This window comes from Apodemus sylvaticus, chromosome 5 (genome assembly GCF_947179515.1).
Source record: "Apodemus sylvaticus chromosome 5, mApoSyl1.1, whole genome shotgun sequence".
NCBI classification, from domain to species: domain Eukaryota; kingdom Metazoa; phylum Chordata; class Mammalia; order Rodentia; family Muridae; genus Apodemus; species Apodemus sylvaticus.
Window position 1 is genome coordinate 65,255,225 of NC_067476.1, and position 10,810 is coordinate 65,266,034.

The 10,810-nt window shown below is 45.2% G+C and overlaps 2 protein-coding genes across 3 annotated transcripts; one reads left to right on the forward strand and one right to left on the reverse strand.

Annotated features, from left to right (window-relative positions):
- The first annotated feature begins 1,865 nt into the window (after positions 1 to 1,865).
- Btbd18 (BTB domain containing 18) lies at positions 1,866 to 8,449 on the forward strand. The gene is made up of 2 exons (XM_052181176.1): positions 1,866 to 2,007; positions 5,885 to 8,449. Exons 1-2 carry the CDS (start codon positions 1,884 to 1,886, stop codon positions 7,933 to 7,935), a joined length of 2,175 nt encoding a protein of 724 aa, XP_052037136.1. The 5' UTR covers positions 1,866 to 1,883; the 3' UTR covers positions 7,936 to 8,449.
- A 346-nt stretch (positions 8,450 to 8,795) lies between these two features.
- Positions 8,796 to 10,448, reverse strand: Selenoh (selenoprotein H). Of its 2 annotated transcripts, none has more exons than XM_052182823.1 (4): positions 10,211 to 10,448; positions 9,976 to 10,121; positions 9,751 to 9,855; positions 8,796 to 8,975 (listed from the first exon to the last, which is right to left on the reverse strand). In XM_052182823.1, exons 1-3 carry the CDS (start codon positions 10,312 to 10,314, stop codon positions 9,755 to 9,757), a joined length of 351 nt encoding a protein of 116 aa, XP_052038783.1. In that variant the 5' UTR covers positions 10,315 to 10,448; the 3' UTR covers positions 8,796 to 8,975; positions 9,751 to 9,754. The 2 variants fall into 2 exon arrangements, with proteins under 2 accessions (XP_052038783.1, XP_052038782.1); XM_052182822.1 differs by having other exon boundaries at positions 9,726 to 9,855.
- Between the last annotated feature and the right edge of the window lie 362 nt (positions 10,449 to 10,810).

A 10,810-nucleotide genomic window follows, 5' to 3' on the forward strand; every position in this document is an offset into this window, starting at 1 on the left:
TCTTCAAAGGAGTTGGGCCTGGAGGCCCAAGGCGTGCCGGGTGACCTGCCTTGCAGGGCCTTCTGTGTCGCTCTTTTCTCCACTAACCCTCATTTTCTTGTTTCTGGATTGGGAGGGGATCGCTGAGGCTGTTGGCTTACCTGTGCTGCTTTGCTCAACCTTTCGGGCTTGAGCTGGACATTAGGAGGAAACCAAGCAAGTGGACAAGAGGACCAGAGGAAACTGAGGACAACAGGAACAAATTCTTTTGCAAAACAATTCCAGGTTGGGTTTGAGGAGAAGGCTAGGCATTGATGTTTTGGAAATCCTTCCCACACCCTTGCAACAGGGGCCTCGCTCTCGTCTACATTTCCTATGACTGGGATGAAAATTAGTAGTCTTTCTCTCCCTGCCCCTTCCACCCTCAACCCCACCCCCACCCCGATCATTTTTCTCAGTATAAGGCCTCACACATGCCAGGCAAGACTTCTACCCCTGAACTATACCATCAGTCCTTATTAAATTCTATTTTGAGAATGGAAATTAGCCATGCTGGTCTGAAACATATAATACTCCTGCCTTGGCCTCCTGAATAATAGCTAAGATTATAGACATAGGATCACCAAGTCCAGCTGATACTTCTCATTCTTAATCTACTTATTTACTCTTTTCTTTCCTGGTAGTTGGCGTGAACTATTTGGACTCTTCAGTGCTACCTGACAGAAAACTACATAACCGTACCAGAAAAAGAACATCCAGTTCTACAGTGAGTAGGGGTGGGGAAGTGGTCATGGCACATACACACACCCACAAACTAGAAGTGTTAAGTCAGAATGTTCATTTTATTTGGGTGGAAAAGAGACAACCGCTTACCACTCCTTGTTCCACTGTTAGCCAGGCAGTTAACCAGGGACACAAAGTCCATAGTTTCGCAAATTGATGAGGACAGTCTGGCTCACTTTGGTCAATCAACAGTAGTTTGGTTTCTATGTAAGACCTCCTAAATCCTGTCTTGTCTTGATTGTGCACCCTCTGCTGGTTAGTGTAATAAGTGAGAGTAAAATGCATGTGGCTTTCCAGAGTCACTTATATAGCTAGCAGTATTGTCTTTGAAAGTGTGAAATTCAGAGTATACTGAGATGTGGTGCTCAGGAAGAATGCCAATCATTGGCACTACAGGAGTTGGGTCTTGGTGCTAATATGAATGAAAAAAATTGAGTAATAAAGATAGCGGACATTTGAGGAAGAGTGTTATTTTGTGCTAGGCACACACTAGACTAAACAATTTTGCCTGTAATGACTCATTTAATTTTATTTTGAGTCAATCGCCCATGTATCCCATGCTGGCTGGCCTCAAACTCAAAGTTCTCCTGCCTTTTCCTCTCGGTTGCTTCAATTACAGACATGTAATTGTTTTGTTCTGTGTTTGAGACAGGGTCTAATATACCCTACGCTGGCCTTGAATTAGTTAATTCTGGGAGGATGGATGTCCTTGAATTCCTGATCATACTACCTGTCCTTCCCAAGAACTGGAATTCTAGACATACTCCACCATGTCTAGCTTATTTACATTTTTTTTTAGAAGTCTTACAAGGTAAGTACTGTTATTTCCATTTCATGCATTAGAAAAGTGAGTCTCTGAGAAGTTAGGTCATCTGAATAATATAAATACAGCTATGCTACTTCAGAATAGCCAAGACTCACCCTGTCATAATAGTCTTTCTTGACATTATCCTCACGGTAACTTCTCAGCTAGTGTTTCTTCAACTCATTAGCTTTTAAATTTTCTCTGCCATTGCATAGACAAAAACATAAGTTAGATATAATCATAACTCTGAAATATGTTATCTCCCCACAGGAATCTGAACCAGGAAAACTTAGAAGGTTTATTAACCAAATACAACATGTGCTCTCCTGCCAGTTCCAAAATCCTGTACAGGAACCCCCGATTCCTCCGGGTAGCCTTTCTGCAGCTTCATCACCAGCAGCAGAGTGGTGTGTTTTGTGATGCCCTTCTGCAGGCAGAGGGTAAGAAAGTAACTGCAGTTGAACTGAACAATCACTATAGAACAAACAAGGTAAAATGAGTTTAAGGCCAGAGGTAAACTGCCAACCCAGAAGAATGTTATTAGCTATAAATATTGTAAACTTTGACAAAAAGCTTTCTGTTTCCAGGACAATTATTTTTGTGAGGGTATGAGGCTTTGTTAGTGGTGGTGTTTGTTTTGTTGAGATAGGGTATCACTAGTAGCCCAGGTGACCTAGAACTTGCTATGTAGGCCAGGCTGGCCTCAAACTCAGAGACCTGAAACTCCTCTGCCTCTCCAGGGCTAGGATTAAAGGCTTTCTTTTACCACCACACCTGGCTTAGAATAAGGTTTTTGTTGTTGTTGTTTTTTGAGATAGGGCCTCATGTAACTTAGGTTTTCCTCACTCTGTGTAGCTGAAAAAGGTCTTGAACTTCTAATTCTCCTGCCTCCTAAATCTACCACCATGCCTAATTTGATGCAGAGCTAGAGATCAATCCTGTGGTTTTTGTGCATTGTAAACAAGCACTCTACAAAATGAGCTATATCCCCAGCCCTTCTAAAACTATTCTCAAGAGGAAAATTGTTGGGAAGCTGAAAAGATAGCTTAATGGTTCAGATTATTGACCCCTCTTCCAGAGGATCCTGGTTTGATTCCTAGAATCCACATTTCAACTTACAATTGTCTGTAACTCACACGTGTGGGACACAGATTCATTTGTAGGTAAAACATAAAACCATTTTTTTTAAAGTTAAACTGTTACTAATTTTTTAACTCCTAAAATTAAAACAGAATGGGGCTGGAAAGATAGGGCTCACTGGCTAAGAACAGGTTGCTTTTGTACCAGCAGGCACATAAGTCCTGTTCCAGGGGATCCAATGCTCTCTTAGCAACTGGCACATATGTGGTACATATGCTTCTCTGTGGATGGAGTATTCAGTATATAATTCAAACCTGGGTTTTAAAAAAAAAAAAAGTAAATCTTGAAGATAGGCAGGACTTGCTGTAAAAGGATCACAAGGACAGCCCAGGCTACAGAGTGAGGTGTCCTCATGCATGCTGCTCCTGTGTGTGCCCATGCTCTGTCACAGACACAGATATCATTTGTTTTGTGGGCTGGGAGGTGTACCATGGCACACAGCTTACAGGACTCAGTTGTCTCCTTTCATCATGTGGGCTTCGGGGATGGATCTCAGGGCTCGGCTTGGTTGGATGCTAGTACCTTCCTATGCTAAGTCATCTTTCATGCCCAGACCATCTCAACAAACAAACCAACATAACATTAAACAAAAGTGGGGGGGGGAGGGGTTGGCTGGAGGGATTGGTTAAAAGCACCTGTGGGTGTTACAGAGGACCACAGTTCAGTTCCCAGCAAAGGCATGGCATTTTACAGGCTATCCAGTTCCAAGAGATCTGGCGCCCTCTTCTGGCTTCCTTAAGCATCAGGCATCTATGCAAGCAGAACATACACATAAAATATAAACACATAAATCTTTAAAAAAAAAATAGCTGGGTGGTAGTGGTGCACGCCTGTAATCCCAGCACTCTGGAAGGAGGCAGAGGCAAGCAGAATTCTGAGTTCGAGGCCAGCCTGGTCTACAGAGTGAGTTCCAGGACAGCCAGGGCTATACAGAGAAACCCTGTCTTGAAAAAAACAAATCCAAAAAACAAAAGTAAAAAAAAATAAAAGTTGAGCATATAATTGAGTTGACAGAGTGTTAACCTAGTTTTTAAGAATCCCTGGGGTTCAATCCCCAGCAGAGATTAAACCAGGTGGGGTGGTACATGCTGTAGAAGCAGGAAGATCAGAAATTTCAGGTCATCCTTGACTACATAGGGACTTTTAAACCAGAATACAGAACATGGCATCCAGCCCCAAAATAACTAAGAGGATAGGGAAATGGCTCACTGGGTATAAGTCCTAGTGTGCAAGCATGTAGACATAAACCTAATACCCAAACACATAGTGCAACTGTCTATAATCCCAGCACCCCTACAAAGAGATGAGTCAGAAGACAGGAGAACCTTGGGAGCCCAAAGGACAGCTAGGCTGGCCTAGGAAACACATAGAAAGATAGAAACCTTGTATCAAAGAAAAATGAGGAAAAACACAAGTTGTTCTTTGACCTATATGTATATTTTATAGCACACACACACACACACGAACTGTGCATCCACACATATCCTATGCAAATAGGGGCTAGGGAAGGAGCTTAATTGGTAAAGTGCTTGCCTTGAAAACACAAATATCTATGTTTGGATTGTCAACACCTATATAAAAAGCTGAGTGTCTTGATATATATGTTCCTATATTCCCAGTGCTGGGAATGTAGAGATGGACAGACCCCTGGGGTTTGTTGGCCAGCTACTCTAGCCAGGTTGGTGAGATATCTCTCTCAAAGGATAAGATAGAAAATCAATTGAGGTCAACTTCTAGCCTCCACATACCCTAAATAAGTAAGCAAATATAAACTATAGGAGTTAGGGAGATTGAATGCTCTATGGGTAACAAACTTAACATGCAAATGTGAGGACCGGAGTTTGAATCTTCAGACCCCAAGTAAAGCAGTATGGTTGTGCATACCTCCAGACCCAGTGCTCCTTTGCCTAGATGGAAGGCAGGGGCATGAGAGTCCTGGGAAACTTGTAGACCAGCTGTCCTGGTATTATGAAGGACAACAAAGAGATCCTGTGTCAAGGAGAAAGGTAGGAACTGACATTTGAGCTGGTTCTCTTCCATGTTTATGTTACATAGCATGCAGTTATCACCCCTTCACGAATATGCATGTACACACAAAGAAAAGAACTAGAGCCTGATTGCTCTTCTCAAATGATTCATGCATTTGAACCAGTCTGGGCTATATAACCAGATCCTGTATAGAAATAAGCAAACAAAAACAAACTGCAAAGTCTTAATGGGTGTAGAAAGTCTTTAAAATGTACATACTATTCTAATCGGATAGTTGCAAAGGTTTAAAATATGTCAAGCACTTAGGAAAGCTTTTTTGTTTGTTTGGGTCTTTTGAAAACAAAATCTCACACCTTAATCCCAGCAATCTGGAGGCTAAGACAGGTGTAGGTGGATCTCTGTGAGGACACCCTAGTCTACTGAGGGAGTTCCAGAACAGCCAGGACTTCACAAAGAAACCCTGTTTTGAAAAACCAAAAGAAAAATATTAAAACAATACCATATATATAGCTCATACTGGTCTTTAGAATGTCTGATTCCTGATATTTCTATCTACCAACTTCTGATGTTACATACACCACCACATGTGACTTGGACAAGGTGTGTGTGTAGTTGTTTTTAGATTTGTTTTCTTTATATGAATACACTGTAGCTGTCTTCAGACACACCAGACGGCATCAGATCCCATTACCAGATCAGATGGTTGTGAGTCCCCATGTAGTTGCTGAGAATTGAACTCAGAACCTCTTGAAGAACAGTCAGTGCTTTTAACCACTCTTCAGCCTAGACAAGGTTTTTTTGTTGTTGTTTTTTTGTTTTTGTTTTTGTTTTGTTTTTGGTGTTTTGGATTTGGCTTTTTCGAGACAGGGTTTCTCTGTATAGTCCTGGCTGTCCTGGAACTCACTCTATAGACCAGGCTGGCCTCGAACTCAGAAATCCGCCTGCCTCTGCCTCCCAGAGTGCTGGGATTACAGGTGTGCTCCACCACCGCCCAGCTTGGACAAGGTTTTTAAAGCCCTAAACACATTGGTTAGCTGACACTGTTTCATATTTCCTCTCTCTTTTCAAGCTGTTGCTTAAGGTTTTTTTCTCATCTCCAAATTAGTAATTTTTGTTATTATTGGGACTAAAAACAAACCAAAGCAAAGAAAAAGCATATTAACTGTGTTTTTATTTTTGTTTTTTGAGGTGAGGCTGTCCCAGCCCACTGCTGCATCCTGTCTGCCTGCAGTCCCTTCTTCACAGAACGCTTGGAGCGGGAAAGGCCAGTTCAGGGTCGGAAGGTGGTGCTGGAGCTGGGAGGCCTAAAGATCCAGACACTAAGGAAGCTCGTGGACTTCCTGTATACGTCAGAGATGGAGGTATCTCAGGAAGAAGCCCAGGATGTGCTGTCTGCTGCCCGTCAACTCCGAGTGTCAGAGCTGGAAACCCTTCAGCTAGAGGGTGGGAAGTTAGTAAAGGCTCCACAGGGCCGAAGACTAAACAGAGAGTGCTTACAACCACCAAGTGCTGCACCAATCTCTACCAGAGTGGTGGTACCCAGAAGCCGCCCTCGAACTCCGCTGCCTGTCACGGAGACTCCTAGTCCTCTTGGGGCAGTGAGGTTGAAATCCTTAGGGGAAGAAGAGGGGGCTCACAAAAAGAGCAACCTACCAAATGCAGATAGCTTGTCAGACACTCTTCTACTCAAGAAGAAAGCCAGGATTTGCCTGACTCAAGAAAGAAGCTCATCTCCATCCAGCCAGAGAGAAGGGCCTAAGGAAAACAAGAGTAACCCTGGTCCTACAGCACTTCCCAGCTTGTACCCTTCTGTAGATGAGCAACTGTTGCCCAGAAAGATCAGGCTGAGTCGCTCAAAGCCTTCACCCCATGTCTATACATCTCTGCCTTCCAGCATGTTAAGTGGTCCCAGCTCAATACCCACAGCCCCTGGCCGGCGTCTTTGGAGGCAGAAAACTGTAAGTAAAACAGCACAGGGTGTGGATAAGCAGAAACCAGGGGAGATCAGTTCTCTCCAGAGCACTGCAGAGCCGCCTGATGCTGGGAAGACAGGCGGAAACAAGAAGCAGAGCCCAGAACTCAGAGCTCCTACCTCCAACTCTGTAGAGGAGGGGCAGGTTGGAAGAGTAAAACTTAGGAAGATTGTCAACGGTACCTGCTGGGAGGTGGTACAGGAGCCTCCCCTCAGAAACACTCAAGATAGCTCCCAGATCCTAGAACCCTCAGAAGTAGAAGAGCCTCCTGGAACTCTGCTGTCCTCAGTTAATGAACAGGACATACCTGCTAGAATACAACTGTGTCAGGACTCCCCTGAGAGCCCTAGGCTTCAAGACATTCTGCTCTCTGCTAGCCACTCCCCACACCACCCTGTGGTGAAGTCAGAGTTTGAGTCCAGTCCAATGCTGACAGGGAAGGAATCTGACTTGAATATTGACTGCAGAGAGCCCTACACATTTGACACAACCTTGCTTAGCCAACCTTGTGAGGCTGAGCAGTATCGAATCACAAGTGCTGCAGCCACCAGTGAACTGGAAGAGATTTTGGACTTTATGCTATGTGGCTCAGATGTTGAGCCACCAGTAGGATCTTTGGAGAGTCCTGGGGCTGAAGGCTGCAGAACCCCAAGTTATCACCTGTCAGAAACAGGAAAGAATTGGATTGAAGGGGAAGAATGGTGTTTGCCAGACATGGAACTCTGGCCCAGAGACCTCACAGGATTGGAAAAGGAGCCAGTTGGTGAGAACAAAGAGCCAGTTGAGCCCTTTAGTCCCCTTGTCTTGCGCTCTGAGAACACAGAATCAATTGAGCCCCTTAGCCCCCTTGTCATGCCCTCTGAGGTAAGTAGAGAGGCACTGTCACTAAGAGGCTCTTGGACTCCAGACCTTGAAATTACCAGCTCCCAGCCACTGGATGGTCAGGGAGAAAAACTTCTCCACCTTGACTCCTCTGACCCTTCCCAGAGATCTTATAGTGATTTCTCTCCTCCATGCTCAAACTGGGCAGAGACAGGGCTGGAAGTGTCCCTAGGCATGGATGAGGTATTGTGTCCTGTTCCCAAGGCAGTCAGGGAAGTGCCTGCCAACCCTGAACTGCTGGACCCATTTCCTGGCAGTTCTGAAGACGAAGAGATTGATGTGGTAGACTGGACAGTGGAAGGGAGGTTGGGGCCCACTAATGTTCCCTCTGTTTGGCCTGACCCTTCCTCAGAGTCAGAAACAGAAGTAGATATACTAACATAGTAGAGGCAGGAGGGCAGGTTAGCGCTCCTAGGAGGGTGACAACTGTTCAACAAAAGGCTTTCTTGGCAGAAAAGCAAGCACATCTCCTCCTCTCAGCACTGACCTCCCTTCCTCAGGTGTGCGCACCAGGCAGAAGTCAAATAAATAGCACTACCATGGATAGAAAATTATGAACAAAGCTATTTCTTTGTAGTCCATTTTTCAGTGACAAAACTTTGTGGTCCCCAGCTCTGGTCATAAGAATAGTTATGAGTAGGCCTCAGTTCATGAGACATCTCATAGTCACTGATAATTCAGGAAAACTTTGAGCATTGTTTGTGGTTGTATTCAAAGAATGTTTGAAGCCATGTTAGGTAGAACACTGAAATGAGTGGGATCTCAAAATTGCACAGGCTGGCCTTAAACTTTTGACTTCTGCCTCAGCCTCCTGTAGCTAGTGTTACAGACTTGTGCCACTAAGCCCAACCTATGGGGCGTACTCACTGCCGGTATGGGAAGTCAAGAGAAAGCTGCCACAGAAGCCAGAAAGATGTTACTTCCATGACCACTTCTGAGAAGTAGATTAAAAATAGTTGTTTTAAAAAACAGATTTGCTTTGTACCGTTTTGTTTTAAAGTAGGGCCTCTGGAGGCCAGATTGGCCATGAACTCCCAGTCCCCCTGTCAGACTCCCAAGAGCTGAGATTGCAGGTATACACCACCAAACCCCGCAACATTCATGTTTTATAAGTATTTCACATGTTTTTCCTTAGGTCTTAAAATTTCCAGACATAAGTTACTTTGCACTATGAAAAATACAAACACCAACAACCCCACAAAGCTAGTTCTATTAATTTTTAAGACAAAATTTAAACTTGATCCTTATTCTCAGATACTTGAACTTTTATTAAACAATTGAAACACTTTTACAATGCCTTGCTGGAGGGCTGCCTCACAACTGAACCATCACTTCTGGTGAGGAAGAAACTATGGCTTCAGGCACACAGCTTAAGTTTGGCCATGCACCATCATAAATGCTTCAACATCTCCAGGGACTGAAAGCTGCAAACAGAGACAGGAACATCAGAGCAGGGTCAATCACAAGGACTGAGAGAGACATGCCCACCCTCACCTACAACTCCAGAGCTCAGGAACTTCACCTTCCATCAGTGATTGCTAAACATGCATAACAAAGCACTAGGGACAAAAATCAAATCCATGTAACCAAGAAGTGGGGGTTAATGCTACCATATCTCACAGATTACTAACAAAACCCAGAAAAGGTAAAGTGAAGTAACAGCAAAGATTCTGCCAATACAAGGGAGAAAAACCTTAACTAGAAGTAAGCCATACTTTATTGACGGGGTAAGATTTGCAATAGACTCATGGAATTAAAAATAGTACCAGAGGTAGAAAACTGAATTAGCAAACAAAACTTGCCAATACCCTCAGGGCAAGACTTAACTAACTTCAGAGAGCACAAATGGCACTTAGATGTGTTTGGGGGTTGGGAATGTTTTTTTTTTTTTAATATTTATTTATTATATGTAAGTACACTGTAGGTGTCAGATCTCTTTATGGATGGTTGTGAGCCACCATGTGGATGCTGGGATTCGAACTCATGACCTTTGGAAGAGCAGTCGGTGCTCTTACCCGCTGAGCCATCTCTCCAGCCCCAGGGGTTGGGATTGTTATCAGCAGGAATTCTACAAATTAGCTCCTCTTCGAAAATCCCGAATCCCATGTAAAATATACCATAATGGTGGACGTTCCTGTCCACCCCAGTGTGCATCCCCTGGTCATGATGCAAACCTCAACAGGAGGATTCTTTCCCAACCTCTTTATGAAAGGTACTTCTTCAATTCTTCAACCACCTCTTGAGGCTCAGGAAATTTGAGCTTTCGCGGAGGGCCCTTCTTAATACCAGTCCAGAGTTCAACACCTGGGAAAGGATTGGATAAAGTCAAATTATGGTGGTACTCATTAGTAGTACCCACTCCCCTCAGTTATCAGGTGGCCGGGGGTCGCTCCTCGCCCCTCCCCCATCGCGGCCTCCACTCACGGCTGCTGTCCGGACGCAGCAGCGTCACCTCGAAGCTACCCCTCCGCGGTTTGGACGGGTTCACTTGCACAGGTAGCTCTGGGGCCTCCAGTTGCAGAGCCTGGCTTAGGGCAGCAGCATGGCGGCCGTAGACGCGTCAGCTCGTGCTGCGGACACAGCGATTGCAAATGGAGTCTCTGGTCCCAGCCGCCAGAGCCTACTCTTTCCTGCCCTCCTCGACTCCCCAGCCCCTCACCAGTGCTCAATGACCACGGCCGCTCCCTCCGCCAGCTTCTCGCGCTTGTCCGCCGGCTCGGTAGGCGCGGCCCCGGCCTTACGCTTTCTTCCGAGAGGGGCCATGGCACGGATTTCGGGATGAAGCGTTGGTGGAATAAAGTGGCGACGCAACCCCGAAGGGCCAGCAGCCGGGAATCAGTTGCAAAGTTCAAATCTCGCAGCAAAGGGAATCGCGCCGGGGTGGGGTGGAAGGGCACGTGATCTGAAGGCGGAACCTTTCAAGCACAACCACACAGCCTATCAGGAGGGAGTCGGCGCGGAAATCCGGATCAATCCACTTTGTACCGCTGTGGGGTCCTGTACTGGGATCAGGAGAAAACCACTTTGGGCGGAGACGGTGGGACCTGGAGAGCCTCCCTCCTCAGACCAATCCCAGTGAAGTCTACACCGCATTTCCATCACCGCATTTCCATGGCGTTTGTACGTAGACTACACAAACTAGCTAATGCGCACCGATTTTGTTAATCCACATACCCACGTGGTGAAACCAAACGGAACGATTAAGTGTTTTTGGATTAGGTTTTTTTGAGACAGGGTTTCTCTGTATAGCCCTGGCTGT

Excerpts from the sequence above, each read along its gene's own strand:
- Btbd18 (XM_052181176.1), top strand. The coding sequence starts at position 1,884 with ATGTGCTCTCCTGCCAGTTCCAAAATCCTGTACAGGAACCCCCGATTC. Across the intron at positions 2,008-5,884 it reads TGCCCTTCTGCAGGCAGAGG|GTGAGGCTGTCCCAGCCCAC; the intron begins GTAAGAAAGTAA and ends TTGTTTTTTGAG.